Source organism: Pagrus major, chromosome 22 (genome assembly GCF_040436345.1).
Source record: "Pagrus major chromosome 22, Pma_NU_1.0".
Lineage (NCBI taxonomy): Eukaryota > Metazoa > Chordata > Actinopteri > Spariformes > Sparidae > Pagrus > Pagrus major.
In genome coordinates, this window is record NC_133236.1 from 21,884,319 (window position 1) to 21,906,795 (window position 22,477).

Here is a 22,477-nt window from a genome sequence, read left to right on the forward strand (position 1 = left end):
GGAGGTACTTGTACTTAACTTGATCTACTCATTCCACTTTATACTTTTACTCCACAGCATCTCAGAGGGATATCTTGTATGTTTAGCTCCAATTATTTGAGCCCTTATATTAATAATTACCTTTATAGTTAAAATTTTTGCATACAAAACACATGAAGTTGTACAAGTAGTCGATTTAATGAACTATTTTGATAATCGATAAATCATTTTTCATGATTCCAGCTCCCCTAAAGTGAGGATTCTCTGCTTTTCCATTTAATCAGCTTCATATTTTTAATGTATTTTTGAGGATTGGACCATTGATTGGAGAAGTTGAGTCACGTTTATTGATCTAGCACATTTCATACGACAGATGTAGACCCAATGTGCTTGAAAATACAAAAAAAAAAAAAAAAACACATGAAAACATGTAAGATAGAAACATGGAATAAAACATATAAGATGAGAAGGTCACACAAGGAAAAGGAATCAGGTAAAAAGGTGTTAAACAAGTGTTGTGAAGGGGTCACTGCAGGATCTTGGTAACTTGGTTGACATTTCTCACTATTTTTTTTTTTTTTTCAGAATTTTTCCCAAACAATTAATCAAGAAAATAATCAGCAGATTAATCCATAATTAAAATAATCAGTCTTATTCAAAAAAAGTTCAAAATGAGCTCCACTTCAACCAGCTACAACAATGAAACCCTGTTTTTTGTATGAATGTATGAGTAATAATCATCTAATGATGATATGATAACGGTCAAACGGTCCCAGGGGCTATTTTTCTGCATTGAGTACTTTTACTTTCATTACTTAAAGTACATTTTCCTCATTATACTTACTTCTTTAAGTCACATTTTAAATGCAGGACTTTGTGTTTGTGGTATCATCAGTAAAGGATCTGAATTCTTCTTCCACCACTGACCACAGTAGAGAATCATGCGGGATCCTAACACTGCGAGCAAACTGATCAAGCATAAACTACAAACTCCTGCATCATAAACACTCGAGTCATTTCTTGTTTAATCTCAAGTGAAACAGAAGGCTTTGCACACCCTTAGAATAGAGATGATAAAAAACAATTTGAGTCTAGATTGAGAGATCATAAGCTCTCCTGATAGCAGCTGGGAGTTTATTCTAAAGAGAGGGGATGTGCGAGGAAAAAGCTGTTGCCTGAGGATTTTGTCTTCAGTTTTCGGGACAGCGATGAGGTCTTCCTGCTGCGATCTTAAAGCACCTCCTCCAATTGGAGACTCCCTAAAGAGGTGAACACTTTTGAAGAGAGAAGAAGAAGAAGAAGAAGAAGAAGAAGAAGAAGAAGAAGAAGAAGAGGAGGAGCAGATAGTTTGGTGAAGGCTTGTTTGCTTTAGACACATCTTTGTCAGGACAGTGTGTGTGCGTGTGTGTGTGTGTGCACTTGTGATGTATTGCAAGTCAGAGCAGTATTTGCTTCAGTTGCAGCCTGTCTGGGCTTCACAATAGATGGTTTTTACTTGTACCCTTTCCAGCCCACATCATAGGGAACGCATGTATAGACGCCGGGGCTCAATTGAATGTGAGAGCCAGCGTTGCTTTACAAACCAAATAACTGCCCTTCCGCTTAGGAAAAGATGCTTCGCTATGGCTTTCTTAAAAAGAAGATGGGTGGATAAAAAATGGCTTTCAAAGCAAATATTCACTACACAGCAATACGCAGGGTACAACAGAGTAACACAACCTCTATGTTTTATTTAACAGGACGCATAGACAAATGTGTTGGTGCAGGAGGGGATGATTTATTTTAGCATCTGCTGTAAAAGGCTCAGTAATAAAATGTTCACTTTCATGGCAGCAGCTGAATGTTAAAAGAGATAACACTTGATGAAACACACTTTGCTCACTCTGCCTTGGAGGAATCATATTAATACACTTGTCAAACACTAACTACATTTATATTAAAAGAACATTCAGAGACCTGGGTGATGACTGCCAAATGCTGAACGCTCGCTTGCGTCACGCAGACTTTCAAGTTTATCGATGAGTTCTTCGCCTTTTGGAACGTTGTACGGGGACGTAACAAACATCTTCTGCCAAAATTTTAGGGACTAACAGTTTGCACCAACACCTACACCATTACTCAGTCAGCTGTTTTTTTTGTTTTTTTTTCAGTTTCTAGTGAAGACAATGTCTCATCCAACCTTCTGTTCTGCCTGGTTTGTTTGCTGTTTGTTCTGCCATGTGATGTTGTTTCGTTATTGTGGGCATGTCCAGTGAATCAGAGCAGTCTGTCACGACGGATAATGATGACTTAAACGTGGGTGCAGAGTCTAATACCAAAATATGTTGTGTAAGCTCCATGAGACATTTGGGAGAGGCTATTCTCGATCTGTCAAAACAATACATTTGCCCAAAATTTTGTTTTTTCATTGTTTTAGTTCAGATTTTTTAAGATGCCACACCATTGATTCTTCTTCTCTCCCTCTTCTTCTTCTTCTTCTTCTTCTTCTTCTTCTTCTTCTTCTTCTTCTTCTTCTTCTTCTTCTTCTCCTTCTTCTTCTACTTCTCCTTCTTCTCCATCTCCTTCTTCTTCTTCTTCTTCTTCTTCCTCTTCTTCTTCTCCTTCGTCTTCTCCTTCTCCTTCTCCTTCTTCTTCTTCTTCTTCTTCTTCTTCTTCTTCTTCTCCTCCTCCTTCTTCTGTTTTTGTAAATTTCAGTTACTGCTTGACCAGATTTGCCCGGTCATGTCTCTGTCGCATGAAGGGGCTTTGCATTGAGACGTTCACATTTAGCAAACAAGAGACTCTTTAATTATGTAGGACATTTCATTTCATGTGGAAGCACAGTGCGCCTCAGAGAGTGTGCGGCCAAAAACAACCATGTGGATAGCCTTAGGATGAAACATTAGACACAGTTAAAGGGAAACACAGACACAAATAATGCATGTTAGTTAAGTTAGTTAAGACATCATTTAGGAAATAATAAATAAATAAATAAGGCTGGCCGCTGACCACAGCTACATCACCCTGCTCCTCAGAGGGAAAACAGGGAAAAAATGTAAAAGCTCTTGAAGGATTCATCACTAATTACATTCTTTGCATTATTTATTGCATGTAGCACGAGCCACATGTACTGCTGTAAACCTTGTAATGGGTTCCCAATTAGTTTTCATCAAAATTGAAAACGTTGTGAGAGCCGTTTTCTTTCTTTCTTTCTTTCTTTCTTTCTTTCTTTCTTTCTTTCTTTCTTTCTTTCTTTCTCTTGTTACACCGTGTCTTGGTTTGGTTGCGTGGTAGTTTGGTAACCAACTCGGTAAAACTGTGTGGATTAGGAGATTATTAACAGGATTAAAATGTTAAAATAATAATAATAATAAACACAACATCACTCTGGTCTCGAGTGAAACCGAATACACAATTTAGAGGAAATAAAAGTCATCTTTTTCATGTCTTTTTTCTTCAAAAAGTAGTGAAAGTTATCAAGTTACATTACTTTAATATTGTGATACTTGGAGTACATTACTGACCACATCTTTTAACAGGTGATCAGTAACTGTATTGGGATATATTTGTAGAGTAAACCCCCCCCCCCCAAAAAAAAACCCTGGTCACTGGCACTGACTCTCATTACTAACTCATCATTAGATTAAAAACAGGATGTGTCGTAATTTTTTTGTGTCACTCGTGGATGAATAGCTACACATTTCTGGCTCCCTGATGAGATTTGTACGTCATGTAAACTGAAACCTTGTTTCTAGAATTAGAAACCTCTTCTCCTCGCTGTAAAATCCACCAACATGAAAGCGAGCGCGTACAAATCGATCAGATTGCTTGCTTTCACCAACACAAACATCACATTTCATTGTGTTGTGCCAAGTGTTTGAATGGCATAATGGCCTAAACACGTTGGTAAACCTCAGCAGCAGGGATACTCACTCAAGCTAGGAAAACCTCTCATAAACTTGTCATTATCAGCTTCTTATTGCTACTTTTACTAGTTTAAAGAGTGTGAAGTGAGACATGACACAGGCTCGTCCACAACGCATCATGGTTTTTGCTCCACCTGAACATCGAGTACAGCTGACTGGAAATAATCAGTGCTCCATCCACACACACACACACACACACACACACACACACACACACACACACACACACACTGAGTCTGATTTATTTAGCCTACGCCACCCTGAGCAACCTTCATCGTGATCTCTTCCTCGAGGGACCTCTGAGTTCTTCTTGCAACTCCTGCCTTGTAATCTTTAATCCCCACCCACACACACACACACACACACATGCACACACACGCTCATGTTAGGCCTGCGATTTGCTTTTGTTTTGTTTAAAATGACTAATGCCCGTTTGCTGCCCTGTAAAACGATTCGTGACAAATTGGTTAAGAAAGTGCTTTATAATTTGAGTGGATGTCCCGTGATTTGATTGTTTTTATTGCTGTGAGGCCTTGGCTGCATTAAACTGCCTACAATCTTCTGCACATTAGAGCTGAGTGTGCATCTGGTGCGCAGCTCAAAAGGCCTAACAGCCCTGAGGAAGAGGAGAAAATGAGGGGCTACTCAGATGAAACAGGTTTTCATGATCTGTCGGTACCTTGCACACAACCTCTTGTGTGCATTCGATCACATTTAAAGAATTTTTCTTCCTGGATGTTCTGCGCCCGGAGGAGCAGCTACACCCAGCAACACTGTGACTTCCCCTGCATTTATAAAAACATGGACTTTCTTATTTCACTAAATAAGTGACAGTCCACCATGACAGGTGCTAAACTATCTAATTTTACTTGATGTATTTGTACCACAAATAAAAGATGTTTGTAGATTATCGTCATTTCTGTGACAGCTTTTAATGATAACTACAGAATAATTAAATCAAGCCTCGCAGTATCTTTAGTTGTGCTCGGTTTACTGTAAATGGGATCATACAAAGCACGCAGCCAATGCTCTCTTATGTACTGTAAGGTATATTATAAGCACTGGATGAAAACATATGGTTGTTTTGACATGAAACCAGAGAAGACCTGGTCCAGTGAACCCAATCAGAATTAAGTAGGTAAATTAATGTTCCTCTGGGCTCCATTTCCCCGGTCCAGTGGCAACTCTTATCCTGGCTGTACAAGACAGGAAAACCTCTCCATAATGTGTTAAAGGATAAGTTAATCCAAAAATGTAAATTCAGTCATTATCTACTCGCTGATGGAAAGTTGGGGGAGGTTTTTGATGTGATGTGTCATTAGTCACAAGATCAGCAGAGGAGGATATGATGATAATATCACCGTCACTCCTCTCAAAAATACATTTTGCTTATGACTGAACGTTTGAGCATCACTCTGCAGGATGACGTACGTATGAGCATGAAGCTGGAACTCACAACTAGTTTGGAAGCCAGTTAAACTAAAGTCTAGTTGAAGAAGTTTTGTTTTGTTTTGTTTTTTGTTTTTTTTTTACAGATAATTAAAGACATTTTGAAACACATTTCAACTTTTTTTTGTTATATGTCTTAAAACATGTCTGGAATGGATGAATTCACATTAAATGTAGTCAAGTCAGTTTTATTTACATAGCCTAAAATCACAAATCACATTGCCTCTGGAGGCTTTATAATCCTGTCCTCAGACCTGCGACTCCACTAATGGAAAAACTTCCCCAAAACCCCTTTTAGAAGAGTTCAAAAGGTAGAAACCTCAGGATGAACCACAGAGGAAGGATTGCTTCCACGTACAGAACAGTCCAACAAAATCACAGAACATACAGATCACAGTGACAAAATATCTGATACAAGTAGATTATTATATCTATTGAAATAGAAATGAAATCTGTCTTCTATCTGAATACCAAAACACATCCAGTTCAATGTTATAATAGCATTATTTAAACATACCATTAACTGAAATGCCTGAATAAAACATTCTTGATGCGGCTGCTTGGTGATGTGCCTTTATTTGAGCCTTTCTTGGCCCAAGGTTGTCTGTACTTCACATGATTTTGTACTCATACCGACATACTCTAATATAATTAGAGTCGAAATCATTTGAGTTAAAGTGTTTTTGTATTGGAATTCATGTGGGTGTTCAATCAGATGAATCTCTAAGTCTAAACTTTAAATATTACTCTGGCCTTGTAATACTGTCATGATTATGAAGAGGGTGTGTTGTGTGTCTAATGTGTGTATGGATGCTTTTGAGTGTCTATCATAGTGAGGACAAAATCAAGTTTAAAAGAAACAGAAATGATGTTTGGTTTAATCCAGACACCTGTGGTGATCTATAGATAAATGAGATGCTGATTTTACTCTGTTTATGGATTAAAGGGGCGCTGTGTAGTTTTGTAGAAGAAATTCAAACTCAGAATTTGATAATTACAATAATAATGAGGCAATAATACAAACTGAAGAAATATATATTTTTCCATAACTGAATAAACAAGCTGTTCTCAGGGGAAAATAAGGTCCCCGGAACACTGTTTGAAGCTAGAAAGGTGGCAGGGTCCGCCACATATAAACAAAGTAAAACAGTATGAACTGTGTTGTCCTTTAAGGTCAGTTTGTTTATTCAGTCATGGAAACAAAGAGAGTTTGTTTATTTAGTTTGTTTGTCTTCTGATTAGTATTTCCTCCCCAAAACTACATAGTTCACCTTTAATAAATGCATTTCTTGCACTTTTAGACATAACAAACCTCACATTTACACTCATATTTTGTACTGTTAGATTAGTTTTGCGTGTGAATGAGTTGTCTGCGTGTTTACAAACCAGCTCACCTTCAAATTGCCCCTTGAGGGTCAAATAAAATATTACAGTCTTTATAAATCGAGGACATTTTGCCCTCTCCCCACCTCTTCCAGGGGCTTAAGACTGTGTTTCAGGGTTAAAACCTCAACGAGGCTCTTCAGAGAGACGTATAGAAAAGACATTCAGCACTGTTTCAGCACTGGACAGCTCCAATGAAACCTGGCATCCACAACAGGAAAGCAGAGCCGCTGGCAGCAGGGCTGAAGCGGACATGATCCAATCAATCTCACACTGGATCTGACCCTGCGTGGCAGCTCAGTGGGTACAGTCTAATCACTGGGCTGCTTCTGAGCCTGCGGCGGACTCACCAGCTCTTTTGCTCGCACATGCTACCAGAGGGGAAAGCGTCAATGTTCAGCAAACGCTTAACCCCTTGTTGGCTGATGCTGAGGGGGAGAAGACCCAACATGTCTCTTAGCAACCATACCAGAGGCCTATAGATTCACCTATAGATAAATGCTGTCTTCCCCTGGAGGATACAGTTTGCCCTTTTGGCTTACAGAGTTAATTTCTAATTGTTTGTGTGGAAATTACTCTTCTCTGATTAAATATATTAATATCTCAAGTATATTAATGATAAGCAATGCTGATAGAAACCTAAAGGGACAATACAAAACACTTAAAGGCGCTTTAAGGTCACTATAAAGTCTTTAAAAAGGAATACAAGTAAAAAAAGAGCTTTTGTTTTCATTCCTCCTACACAAAGTGACCCCGCACTGTGTCACTGTGGCTGATTCAAACGTTCAAACAACAGGAAAGACTGCCTTTGGTGGTGGTGAGGCATGTTGCCTTACATCATGCAGTCAGTCCACTCCTGCATATTTGGGGGCTTCAAACAAGACACTAGATGGCAACAACCACGTTGAGAGGGAGAGACTGTGCGTGCCTGAGTGTGTTTGTGTGTGTGTGAGAGAGAGAGTGAGAGAAAGGAGGGGGTGAGAGAAAGGGAGAGGTGGGGAGGGGAGGGGAAGGGGGGGGGAGATGAATTACGTCGGCGTGGGACAGTGGAGGGACGGTCTGCTCATGGCACTCAGCTTGCAGCTGGAGGAGAGCTGCAGAGAGGGGAAACAACTGAGCAGCGGGGAGCAAGATTAGCGCACAGGTAGAAAATTGGTCCACCACAGTTGGATGCATGAGTTCCACGTTCAGTTTGTTTGAACTTGTAGATTAGATTGTTTGTTAGCAGGTGGGGATAGATCTGCAGCGGAGGGAAAGCGAGACAAGATGTGCTGCGTCCGTGGCGCCACCGGTGCGCAATCCGGGGACAGAGTGAGCGACGGCGACGCGCTGACACCCCGCTTTTAGATGGCTCCAACATTTGGGGTGCAAAACAGGTGTCAGGGAAGTGTCGTCACGAACCCCGGAAGCCGGAGGAGGTGGAAACATCAGAGGGAAAGATGGCAGCGAAATCCGATGGTCGCGGGGTCGTCACCGGTTTCGCCCAGCTGCACAACCTGGACGAGGTGGTGGGGACGGGAGAGGACGACAATCGGGACGGCAGCTCATTCCACATCTGCCACTGCTGCAACACCTCGTCGTGCTACTGGGGCTGCCGGAGCGCCTGCCTGCATTACCTCCGGGGGAAGGGGAAGGGGAAGAGGGGAGATGCGGCGCGGCCACCGCAGGAGGAGCGCCTCTGGCTGGACTGCCTGTGGATCATCCTGGCAATGCTGGTCTTTTTCTGGGACGTGGGGACCGATTTGTGGCTGTCCATCGACTATTACCACAAGCAGGACTTCCTGTGGTCAGGCCTGACCCTGTTCTTCGTCTTGGTGCCCTCGGTACTGGTCCAGATCCTGAGCTTCAGGTGGTTTGTGCAGGATTTCACTGGGGGCGGACTGGGCTCCGTGGAGGGGCTGAGTAGTCGAAGAGCTACATTCGGTCTGCAGAGAGACAGGTGCTGCCGCCTCTCTGTCTGGGTCTGGCAGACCATCATTCACATCTTTCAGTTGGGACAAGTGTGGAGGTAAGACAACCTGAAAGTTTGGCTCAAAACAATCGGTTAAAAGCTCTAAAGCTCAGTGCGTCCCGCTCCTCTCACGCTCTCCTTTCACTTCAGCCTCCTAACCTCCTCTTGACTGTCACCTGGTATAACCCGTTGTTGTGTACATGACTGGGGTGAAAATCAGCACCGTGGTGATGCCATTACGCTCGCCCCACAGTCTCCACTCACATGCCCGCATTTGCATTTTCCAACATATCTTAATTTTACGCTCTTTTGCAGTAATTTCCCAGCGTGTCCACAACCAAACTGCACCGCTTTGTGATTATTTCATCACAGTGCGCCATTGCGCTTGTGTGGGGAGGGAAAAGAGTGGCTGTTTGTTCAAAGACGGACAGGTAGAAGCTGAGCGCTCCTGTGTGTGTGTGTGTGTGTGTGTGTGTGTGTATGTTGTCTGAGCGTGTGCATGCGTGCGTGTGCGTGTGTGTGTCAGGCGCGCCGTGCACATCATAGTGCATCACACTACACATGGTCGCGTCGGTTCACCCGCTCTCCCTCCCCGCGTCAAATACTCCCAACTCTGCAACTAGAGGCCAGACGAGCATCTGTTTTCACGGCTCACAAAACTACATCTTCCCCCCACAGACATGATGTCATCGATTCCTCTGCGACGCTCGACATCTTTGGTCCCCAAATCCGTTTCTTTTCTTTTTTTTTTTTGCTTTTTTTTCTGTCGGCCATGCAAATTGACGCGTCTGGGGACCGCGGGGATGCTCAAGGTGCACGTCTCCGCGCGTAATGTGTGACATGTAGCCGCTACAGTGCTGTAGTAGTAAAATGTGACACTGGTGCGCGCAGCTCGTCTACTCCGTTCTGGCTGTTCGGTCGATGCTTGTGAGCAGCGAGTTGTTTTTGGTGCAGACAGACGCAGTGGCTGGCATTTAATGGAAAAAAAAAAAAAAGCGAGTAACGCATGACGGCTGCCCTGCCAGCGGCTGGGAAAATGTAAAGCAGCACACTGTGAGAGTGAGTGGAAGGGGTCACGTCATTTCATCCTCACTTTTTTTTTTTTTTTTCTGGTTTTCGGTTCGACGTCTGCAGTGTGTGTTTTTTTTGTTGTGTGTGCGCCAGAGCTCGACCACTGATTGTGTTACAGTATTTGTGTTTGACAGCTGCCTCAGCTCCTCGTCTGACAAAATGGATTTTTTTTTTTTTTTTCTAAAGCCAAGATTGTTGTTGTGGTCTAATGCATGAGAACATTTGTGCCAGGGGCTAAATTACTCACATGCTGAGGCTGAGAGTAAAATCCGAACTGAAACTCACTGACCTTTTTTTTTTTTTTTAAAAGAAAGAAAAAAATGCCAGAAGCCTTAAATGAGATACCTTCTCATCCAGTTACACACACACACACACACACACACACACACACACACACACACAGTTTAGTCTGAAAATAAGCCTCATTTTCTTTCCATGTGGCTGAGAGAAGCATCTTCACTCTCATGTTCAGGATCAATTTAGTGCCCCCTGTCAAGATGGCTTTTCCCAGAATGAGACAATCCACTCTGCATTTCTCATCAGACTCATTTTGAGCTGCACCTGAAGCCTGTTATATTGATTAGCTGCAGTTGCATTGGCTCAAGTTCATTTACTCTCCTGTGGTACAATTGATTATGCTGCTCATATCTGTCGTGGGAAGAAGATGTGGAGAGAGTTGCGAGCTGGTGCACGGTCAGAGTCGTTGGCTTGTGCTGGTGGTTGTGGTGGTTGGTAACTCAAAGTGCACAAGGAAGGTGACTTTCTGTGGTGTCACTGGACAGGATGTACTGAAAGAATCATTGCAAGAGTCACATGACATGCAGCTAGCACATAAAGATGTTTAGATGTCCCCAGCTGTTCCTTTGGATGCATAATGTACGCCAGAATAAATGTTGGCAACTCTACGTTCTTTAGGTTCAATTTCCTGTTTTATGTTGTGACAGCTCTGTGATTTGGTCTGGTTAAATTAAAGCACAAAACTGCAAGGCTTAATAAAAGGTCACGTTTTGTCTTACGTGGTTCTGTCGCCACAAACACGGCTGGAAATGGCTCTGACGTCTCGTTAATAATATCCAGTGGTTTCAGCCTTACAAATGTCGAAACATCATCTTGAACAGTGGTCTGTTGCCTGGTTGCCACCCGGTCGCGAGAATAAATTTTAGCTAAGTGCGTTTCTGACAAACCGCAGTAAGTTCAAACTGAATGCATCTTTGTGTTGCAACTTTATGTTTGTTTAGGACACTTAAAAGAATAGCCACCATATCAGCTGGAAATATCCCCAGGTGTCCATAAGAATATCCACTGGTGTGACTTGAGCTGTGGTCGGCCGTTTGGCAGCCATGTTGGCTGTAATAATGCCACCACCTCGTGATGTGAAAGTCAGCTAAGCATATAATGCGAATGTGATGTGCCATGTTTGCTACAAATGTCCACCATGGACGTATCTGTGGTTTCCAGAAACGCTAACTGCTAGGCTGTGGTAGCCATCTCGTCCAGCTGTCAAGACATCGCCATCCTGTCGACCATCTGAAATCTTGATGTGTCATGTATGACACGCACATATTTGATTGTATCTGTGGTTTGCAGAAATGTACAATGCCTACTTTTTATTCTGGCGACTGGGCTGAAATATTACCATGAACATTTTGAGGAATGACTTAATTTTGGGCTTGTTTTGCTTTCTGTCAGAGACTTAATACCACTCTCGTAGATTGAATGGCATCAATCGTCTCATCAAGTTCATCACCAGAAAGCTAATAAGCATATTTCCCAAAAATGTCAAACTATTCCTTTAAAGAAAATTGTTCAACAGATACCTGCTTGTGTCTTCAGGTATTCATGTGCATATAATGTACTTTATCAATTATGTTGGCTTTTACCTAGTGTATATAAACATTCCAAATATTTTCTTTTTATGAATACGTTTGGTGGACATGCATCAATCCTGCGGTCACATCCCTTGCTTTCGTGGCTTAAAAACGACACCTTTATTTGATTTGTTAATAAACCTTTGGAGCAGTATGCAGTGTGGCAGGACTTGCTTTCTGCAAGGGCTCAATCTAATAATAATTGTCATTGATAAAGCTGCTGATTATTTTCATGATTAATTGATTAATTGTTGGTCTAAAACAGGGGTTCCCAACCACCAGGCAGTGGACCGCAACCAGGCCTTGAGTAGTTCAGTAGGAACAAAAGGTGCTGATGTAGTTGCCATTTAGGTACTGCACTGTGTTTTGCTATTTATTGTCCTGGAAATGGCAAGGCAAATAATTCTCATTTAACATTAAAATGTAAAAAAAAAAAGATTTTATTTACATTTTCATGTGTGTTGTGCAGTAGATTAGGCAGCATTGTGCTTTTACCCATGTCTGGTCCGTGTTGTCAAAAAGTTTGGGAACCCCTGGTCCATAAATGTCAACAAAAAATGCTCATCGCTAGGTTTGGGCAATGTCTCCCAAATTGGCATATGACGATATCCGCAGTGAAACATAGCAATGGACAACGATATCGGTGTTTATTTAACGAGATTAAAAGGCTCGGTGGTAGATGACGGTCAGCCATCAGTGATGGACAATGGCTACGTCTATCAGCCCAACCATGTCCATCACAATTTTTGTCCAACCAACAGTCCAAAACCAAAAGTCTCTTCATTTACTCTCATGAATGACATAGAAAAGCAGCAAATCCTTTGATTTCAGAAGCTGGAACCAGTTGTTGTAGCTCTCTACCTACAGTGATGCACGTTTTAAGGCACATTAGACAAACGTACCACAATACAGCGTGTGGACCAACTTTAGTTTTCACCACTAGCCTCAGATTTACAGGTACAGTTGTAATAACCTGAGCCAAGAGGAACCAAACTGTGAGTGTTTTGAAACTTGCTTATAAGCAACTCAAGTAAACATAATGTGTTGGTGTGTATGTTGTGACAGCACGAAGCCCAGGGCGAGGGATCATTGTCAGGCCACTGTCTCCCTTCGGACATGATCCGCCCGGCTGCTGGTTCGGGGGTCGAGGGTCAAAAGCTGCTCTTGTCAGCTTAGTGAGAGTTCATAGCCTCAGACCCACAGGGCTAACACTTGATATGGAGATTATTAGCCATTGTGAGAGGCCAGACTGCCAATAGGTAGCATATGTTATTATTTTACATTGTATCATGGGGTGTGAACATTGCTGAACATCTACTTAATCTAGGTTTTCATTCCATGACACATATGGTGCATTTAATTGTTAGTATCTCGTCGTCATATGGGGAATAAATAATCAGTTTTCATGGCTGGATTTCAACGAACACGGCCATTCCTAACAAGCTGCTACAGTATCAGTTTGTGAAATGTTTTGCCTTCATTAACACGAGAAAACAAGATGAAGTTTGAAGGAGTCAAAAACACTGCCTCATCATGTCTCATTACTCAATCCTGTTTTCAATTCTACATTCAATTAGCCGCTTTCCCTCTGTGCACCTGAGGACCGAGCTGATGACAGAATCACCAGGCTTGTTTTGCAGTTATTCCCCTGTTAATTGTCGACCGAATGGGAGGAGGATTCCTCTCCCATCTGTAATCCAGGCTCTCCGCAGCTCTTTCATGTCGTCCTCCCTGCGAATCGCCGGCACTGCTGACGGTGTCCCCTTAAGCTTTAGAGATTCTGCTCACATACGCTCGGGCAGGCAGTGGATCACACATACACCGAGGTCTCCTGGCAGTAGGATGGACAGCTTAATCAGTGTAAACCCAAATTAGCGTCTGAGTGGAAACGAACTGCATCCATCTCTGACCCCCCGAGGAAATCCATGTAGAAAGTTTTGGGAGCTCTTTGTTGTTGGGAAATCCCAGCAGAATTGGGTGTGGTGCTGTTCCTCTTCTTCCTTTTTAGTTTGAGGTGAAAATATTGCATAACAGGCAATCTTCAGTAGCTTCTCACAAGCTGAGACCAACCTAAATTCAGACAGTAACTAAATATTTCAACATTTTTAAAAGGGCACTCCACTGATATTATGCACGAAGTTCAGTTCACTCATCATAGGGAGCGCCACATCTGGAAAACAGCTGTGTAATGTCTTCTGTGGTTCTGGACGGGGCTTTTCAAAGTTTGAAAAAAATATTTTTTGGCTTGAGCTTGAGACATTTTTCACTTTTAACAGAAGGGAAGTGTTAGAAACCATGTGGAGTGGAGTTTGAAAGATGTGTACAATAAGGAGGCGAGGAGGGTCTAATGAAGGCTCTGGTCGAAATGGATTATGAAAATGCATCATGGGAAATGTAGGATCCAGCTTTCTAGAAGCCTGACCCACACTCGAGACAAGGGATGGGTAAAATAACCAATAATATGAGAGTATCTCGATATGAGACTATATATTGTCTTAGATTTGGGATATTGTTATATTGTGATATGGTGTAAGTGTCTTTTCCTGGGGGGTCAATAGCCTTTTTGGGTGCCCTTCCAGTGGACAAAACGTGGTGAAGTGTCCTCTTGGGTGCCCTTCCAGTTCACAATAAGTGTATCATGACTTTCTGCTCGCTGGTGCCCCACCGCATACAGCTGGTGCCCCCTTTTTTTCGCCCCTGCCCTTCAAACATCCTGAGTCCGCCACTGGGCCCAAGGTTTTCAAATCTGACCTGTGGCCCTCTGCTACATGGCATTCCCGCTCTCTCTCATCCTTTCTTGTCCATCTTCGCTTGTACTTTCAGAAATAAAGCCATGCAAACGTTATAATAAAATAACAATTATACAAACATATATGGTGGTATTATTTTCAGGCCATATCATCCAGCACTGCTAGAGACTAAAGGTCAGGATATCTCGGCCTCTGATGTTTTGATTTTGACCAATCTATCTCTTGTGAGTCTTCAGATGTTACAAAAATGAAATACTAAACTGCTGCAGGGCCCCTTTAAACACCTGTACATTCTCAAAATGACCATTAGCGAATGTAATCCCTACCACACACAGCTTGTCTGAAACATCCTTTCAAACCATCTTGCTCCAATTCAACTGGAATATCTAGAACCAATCAGATGTCTTTTGATTATCTTGCAGTATGACTGGATTATAGATTATGTATGGATGATAGTCCACTTTTGCAGGGATCTGGGTGTGGTGGTCCGCACATTTTAGCTGACACACTAGAAAGATTTAAATACTGAACAGACTCAGGAGCTGTCCCTCCTGAAAAAAGACTCCTCAGCTCTTCTTTGTGGGAGCTGTCCAGTGCTGAAATCCTGACTTCATATGTTTTAATGCATTTTCTTGGCACCTTCCACATTATGCAGCCTTGTAACAGATTAAGCACACTGAAGAGTGTAAGGCTGCAATGACTCAGTGATTAACTGATTAAAAAGAAAATAAATTGCCAGTTATTTTGATAATCGAGTCATCTTCAAGCAACTTGAAGACGTCACTTTGGGGTCTGGGAAATTGTGATGAGCATTTTTCACCATTATTTGACATTAAGCGAACTAAACGATTAATTGTGAAATTCAGCAGATGAATCGATAATGAAAGTAATCGTTAGTTGCTGCTCTACTGGGGTTTGTGTATTTGAGAGTGTGTATTGATTTACACTGTCTCATCGGGTGTCATACAGTCTCCAAGACAAATACACCACTGTTTTGCACAGCATCCAATAACCACAGTGAAGATAAGATACATGCCAGGTTTTAATATTCTGAGGTTTAATATCAGATTCAGTGCACATTTGGACTCCTGCTGTGTGTAGTTAAAGCTGGAGGAGGCTTCGTACTTACATCACACTTAGTTTCTTGTATTTGTATTAAACAGTGCAGAAATGTTGACTTTGTTAGATTGAGTTTGTATCCTGTGAGCAACTAGGTACATTGAAATAAAGAGGGCGTTAGGGTTACAAAGAAGGATCTATGTTAATGTTACACTGAGTGTGTGGGTTGTATTACTGCGTGTTTGATTGTGTATAAAAACATAATATATTCTAGTTCAGTGCCAAAGTGAAAAACACTCTTTGGCACTGCAAATCTTACATATGTGTAGGGGTCAAAAGAGAGCAAAATCAGATTTTAAAATATGCTGGTAAATATCTTGTATTTTCATCTCGGCTATCAAGGAACACTCCAGTTCTGCTGCATCCAAAGAAGTGGGGACTCCCTCCCCACACACACACAGACACTTGCAATTGTACAAAATGTTTTAACACCACAAATCTGATGCTTGGATTACACTTTAATCCAGAACAAGAGTGGGCTCACCACCGAGCAACACGAAGGAATCGCCTCATGGTTGACATCTGCCTGTGTTTCTGAGCCTGGTAAATATTAATACAGACTGGGAAGGAGTCGACAAAAGCCTCTCTTGGCTGGCCGGGCTGCTTGTAGTTGCCAAAAAAGGTTTGTACATGCGGTGAAGCGAGACATTGAGATGATACAATGCAACCAGCTGCCCTGTCAGGGGAGAAAACATAGCTAAGGGGGTGAAAGAGGGCGAAGATGAAGGCTCGGATAAATTGGTTACATTCCATATAATTATGTATTGAGAGTTTAAAATGGCGAAAGATGGGAACATCTTGTTCTCGCCGCAGTGGAGGCTCTGGAGTATTTTTGGAGTGAAGGAAGCGACAGATAGATGACTGGGTTGGCTATTCATTCAGTTTTCTGGCAGCATAAATAAGTCTGGGAATCTCCTTAAAAAATCAATTGTTTTCCATTGTCGTAAAGGCATGGGAAAAAATATTGAGTCTTGATGTTCATTTTTTAACAAACACAGTAAAACAACACAAGCCCAACCAAAAATATTCAATTCTGCAGAGAGCAGAAGAAGAAAAGAGCACACAGGCACAGACAGAGAGCACTTATCTTTATTAGAGTACACATCTGACTGTGTTGTGTGTTATTTACAGACAGCACATTAAACTTCCATTGCTGCTCTGGAACATATCAGTGCAACGCTGCTCATTTTCTCATTAGCACTGATAACAGGGGACAAACCTTTAAAGCCAGCGCTCCGAGAAAACCCCCAATTATGTGACAGAGGAGCCTATCAGGATGCGAGACAAGCCGGCTTTCATGGGAACCTATCGCAGCCGGGGGTAAAGAGGGAGAAAGCCTGAAATGATACAGAAATATGCGCTTCAGTTTCTCAAGGAGCAGAGGAAGGGAGCAGGATATGAAAAAAGGGATTGAAATTGCTGTTTTGCTTCAGTGTCATCATCATTTGAGTTCAAGCTGAGTTATTGAATTAGAGAGTATTGCTGGAACATTTTTGATTCTGCGTGCGGCATTTGTATAAATCCAAATGTTTCACATCTTAAAAAAAAGCTACTAGTGTAATGAACGAACAAAATAAACTCACAAAATGTGAAGAAACTCAATACTTTTACTTTAATTTTCCTTAATAAACAGAAAATTACACGCAAACACCTTCCACTCTTATACTGAGACAATCTTAATTGCCTTCATTCAAACTGACGAAATAAAAGTCATCGACACATTCTTGGTTTGTTTTTCCTCGCTTGTTTTTCTCCATCACTGCTGGTTGAGTTGAAATAAGTCCTTATTTCACTGAGTAAGATGTGAAAATATTCAGGCTCTACGCGCAGTCCTCATTCGTTGCTGATGTCTGACTCTCCCGCCTCTTCTGTCTCCGCCTGCTGCGTCTTGTCGTCTCTAAAGTCAAAGTCTTGGCCAGAGCTGCTGTAAATCGCCTCCTTACTGTATCCCCTGTTGTCAAACTGATCTCATTCGGTCATGGTTCTGTGTTCATTCCCAGTTTGGTCACACATCCAGTTGAGTTGGGCCTCATTACCTGTGGTGACTACCCCTGTGATCTGAGGTCCCTGTCCAGACCAATTCTTGGGCTACTGGCTCCACGGCTAACTGAGCCATGAGCTAATTAGCTAACAGTAGCTAGCAGAGAGCAGCGGTTGTTCGTTACTCTGGTGATATGCTCTCCCCTGTGTTTTTGGAGATACCTTTGAATTCTGTCAATATTTCACAAATTACATCTTTAAATAGTCTATTATAAAAAAGTTTTAACAGAATATTGTTGCTGATCTTACCTCTGCATGTAAGCCTAAAACCCTAAATGAAAGTGTGGCTATAGGAGCTCATCACCCATTTCCACAGGCGTTGACACTCGCTGTTACCGCAGAGAGCTCTTAAGTTCAGTGCAGGATGAATGAATGGAAATAAAGAGCCTGTGATGATGCTTGATTTAACCGCCTCAGGCCTGCCTCCTGAGCAAAACAATATTTTGTAGCAGAAGCCCGAAGGCCCTGTTGTTACATCCTCCTTCTTAACACTGGTCAACAGACAGAGACAGGCTGGCTCTCATGAAGGAATATTAAGCACACAGGCAGATGGGTTCCCAGAGAGATTTGTATGCAGATCACATACATATGTGTACGCACACAATCCACACCCCAGGGGAGTCAAGAGTAGCTCTTTTTTCATATACCTCCTTACATGCGGTTTCACGTCGCAGCCTCTCTCTTGCTCGCGGATACACAGAAAAAAACCGCACACACCATGGCTGTTACACATTTCCATGTCCTGTTTCTCGAGGCACTTAGATCAGAGAGAGGTGGTGCAGCCAGTGGACAACGAACTCCTCCCACCGTCCCCCGGCTCTCTCTTTTTTTTTTTTTTACAAAAAGTCATCTCCTGCACACTTCCCCTCAGAGCACAGAGATTAAACTATTAAAAACACATCAGTGAGCCACACCAGCTCACCGGGTAACATTTTTATATGTTATTATAAAAAAACATGGACACCAGTGTATTTTGATTCAATCCCACAAACACAAGAGCACTTAATGTGCACTACTCTGCAGATGAAATTAGTTCTCAATCAGTGATGGAAGTGCTATCATTTAGTACAATTTAGATTTTTTATTTTTTTTTTGCTACTTTATTCTTCCACTCCATGAAATTTTAGAGGCAGATATTCTACTTTTTACTCCACTACTTCAGTTACTAGTTACTTTGCAGATTACATGCTGCATCAAAGCCAAAGTAGCACATTTTTAAATAATGTATTTTATTGGCAATCAGGATGACAAAACACTGATTCCCATAATCAGAAAAATGCTGAATATCGGATCCAGTAATCAGTCGACCCATAGTGTAACGTATATATGTATACAGGTAAATATAAATATATTTATAATCTACCTTTAATTATAATTTTGATACTTAAAGGGGACATTTTATGTCTCTAGCATGCCAAACTAGCCACTAGGCATCACATGTTACAAATATGTTATTAAAGGTTTCAGTCTTCAGTAGGACACAATGGACTTGAAGCTGAGTGCACGGACTGGGTAGGGAGCTCAGAAAGTATTCTTGAGATCGACTATCTCATTATTGGATCTGGTCTTTTTATTTAAAGTCAGCCTTGTCCTTTAAATTTGTCTCATTCCAGATCCAGGGTATTTTTTCAATTTGCTCTCGTGTATGTTAACATGTTTACACTCTTCATTTGTGCTTGCTACAGTTGTAGCTCGCACGCTTGTGGAACTTGGCTCATGACGATGAAGGATTTATTGACTCTGAAGTCTGCTGTTTGTGCAATGTGGTGTGTGCCTCGTTCTGTTTGGCAATTATATTGGCAGCGCCGGTTCAATTCTCAATCCTCCCCGCAGCTGTCTGTTATCTCCATTCTCCTCTAAACAAAAATCTAAATCTGCCCCGTTGCAACTTTTCCTTTGAGTTCGCTCTGTCGTGCTCACAACAAACTACCGTGCATGTTGCGTGATGTATGTTTTTGCACATTAGAGAATCATTACCCGGGCCCAGAGAATTTCCAGTGCCATTTGAGATGCTCAAACACAACACATTGTTCATCCGGAGTCCACGGCCTAATAGTTGTATTCTTAATATATATTTATGCTTTTTCCTGAAATAGGTGAGGCCTCCACTCCCAGATGCACTATTTGAGATCATCATGTGTTCTCCCCGTACACTCTTTTTATCCATTAGTGCTCTTCACACTCTAAAGCCACCGCATTACCATCTGTCCTCCCTGCAAAGTTAACATATGTTTTTATTTTTATCCCTCCCTATCACTTATACCAATTAATGTTCTTAGGCTTCTCATAGAGCCTTTTATCCCCCTCCATCCATCCTGAGAGGAGACACCACACTGTGCGTTGCTCTGTGCCGTCTTATCCTCCTCCTTATTTGCTATAGTTAGAAGGATGGGGCTTTCTACACCGTGTCCCTTACCACTAGTTAAAGTCATCATACTTCCTCCCTCTCCTCCGTCTTTCTCTGTACGTCTGTGCCTCTCTTCCTGCGTTGCCTTCACATAAAGCTGCACTTGACCTCCATTTCTGTCAAGGAAACTGGAGCATCTGGCTCCTGCCCCATTACAACTCAACACCTCCTCCCTCCCTTATCCTGCCATGCCACCCGTCTTTTACTCCCCACAGAGCCCATTTTCAGATCTCCCACATCCCGCCGTTCCCTTCACTTTTGCTCCCTCTTCTGACAAAAACGTCTCATTTCTGCAGGAAAGTGTTACACCTCGGTTCACGAGCCAACCTGTGGCTTAATGGCCCTCCTCTCACTCTACACGGCATTTCTTTGGATTCGCAGCTTCTCACAGGCACTTATTTATGCTGTGTTGAAAAGACTACACACAATAGAGCAAATCAATACAAAACGCTGCGAAAAGGGAGAGGCTTTAACCAACATTCCAAGGGTCTTTAAAGGTGCATTAAATAATATTTTACCACCAAATCAAATTACTCCCTCTGTTGTGAGAGGGTTGCTAGCACTTCAGATTCCACTGAGATTCGACACCCCACAATGCAACGCTGTGCAGGCTTCAGCCACTTTTCAGCTCCAGTCAAAACAATGTTCACATGCAGCTGTGAGAAGCTGCACTAAGCCCAGGAGATCATATAAGCTGGTTGCTCACAACCTGCCCAGTGTGAAGTGGAAGAAAACAAGTGGCAGGTGAAGAAAGTCAAAGCCAAACAGAGCCAGATATTTTCCTCATGAGTTGGATGCCTAAAACCAAAGATTAAAGATACTGAACTTATATTTAATAAAAAATAATATGTAACCTTATTTTTTATATACTCTATATAAACACATACAAAGTGCTTTACAGGCAAAACAAAGGAACCAATAAAATGAAAGATGAATGCAAATGAAGCTGCACAATACACCATAAAGCCTGAGTGGGCCAGGGTTTAAACAGGGTGTTTGAAATCTGACAGATTTGGATAAATCCTGGCCAGCAGTGTGCACTAGTTTGTGGGTGAGAAGCCAGTGAGGGATTTCGATGTTGTCTTCAGAGCTTCAAGAAGTGATGTGATTATCTGCATCCTCCTCAAACCAGGAGTTTTGGAGCATTTGTCATTGGTCGTTTCAAATTTGGCGGGATGTGTCGTGATGATAACACTGTGTTTTATCCAATGATGCATATTTTGCAACACTCATGAATACACTGGAGTTTGTCAGTATGTAAGACCACTATTACTCCGAGCTACCATACTGATAAACAACATTTCAGTGTAGTTAAAGCAAATAAATTGTGTTGAAGCAATTAAAGACATATTACAACAATAAACCCAACAGGCGGTTGTTCTGATACCAATACAAGTGTCGGAAAGGCCTCTGATGCTGCTTAAAATAGACATGAGTCTATGCACTGTTGGGAACTTAAAGCACATCTATAACATATTCATCATATTCATGCTAGTAGTATACTGCTGATAATGATTGAATATGATGTCACGTCATGCTGTTGTTATGACACAAACTGCTGATAGAGGGCAGGTAGTGATTTATGGTACATAGTGATATAGGATGTAGTGATACACAAAGTTCCTTAGTGCTACGTAGAAGGCACTATCACAGATCTTTTAATTATCTATGGTTTGGTGTCGTTAACATTTGCCCAAACCTTCGTCTGTTGTCGGTAGAAGCAAAGCTGGATAACGCTTGTAAGGGCAACTTTGTAACTTTGAGGCAACTATAAAGCTAACTGTTTCCTTACTTTGTAGCGTTAAAGTTACTATTTTGTCTTTCCTTTGCCAGGGTTTGGACTCCGTGTAACTAAACAACAATACATAGCAACAATAACTAACTAACTCCGCTCCTTCTCATCTGAATTCCACGCGTCATCGGAATCACGTGACTGCAAATAACCTACTAATGAAAGAACTGGGAGCAGATTTAATAATACTGTGTGTTAATACATTTGTGAACAACTATAACTCTTTTCCAAAAAAAGCATCCATTACAGGTGTATAAACAATGTAAGTGGATCCTTTACAACTTAGTGTTAGATCGTTCAATCAGATACGATGAAAGAGAATACAGTTTAAGTCTTACTTCAAACCTGTTAAAAAAGACACACACACACACACACACACTTCCCAGCCCTTTTTGATGCTGGCTGTGTTTTATTCATATCTGGGCTGTGTCTTGGAAGCTGCATCAGCACTGCTCAGAGAGGACCACCATTGTTTGAGTCTAATCATGGTCGACGCTCCAGGCGTCAGTTTGATAAACAGACAATCTCTGCTTATAAATAATTGAACAGCCCCGTTAGTTCTCTCGCTCTCACGGTGTCACACTCGCAGGGTTTTCGCAGTCGCCTCTCTTCTCAGTCTCATATTTGCATGGTGATACCCTGCTTAGTGAGCTGTTACACTCACTGAGAAATGAGCTATATGAAGATACTGCGTGCAAAGTCGAAAGAGCACACTCCTTTCACAAAATCGCGGCTGTTGTGCGGAGCGTGCGTGCTGCTGTCT

General features: G+C 41.9%; 1 protein-coding gene across 1 annotated transcript in view; it reads left to right on the forward strand.

The window, feature by feature from the left end:
* The first annotated feature begins 8,155 nt into the window (after positions 1-8,155).
* The window catches only part of xkr6b (XK, Kell blood group complex subunit-related family, member 6b), a 55,909-nt gene continuing 41,587 nt past the window's right edge, over positions 8,156-22,477 (forward strand). Inside the window, exon 1 of the mRNA XM_073492250.1 lies at positions 8,156-8,724. Coding sequence (XP_073348351.1) covers positions 8,156-8,724 — 569 coding nt within the window. The remainder of the gene's footprint in view (positions 8,725-22,477) is intronic.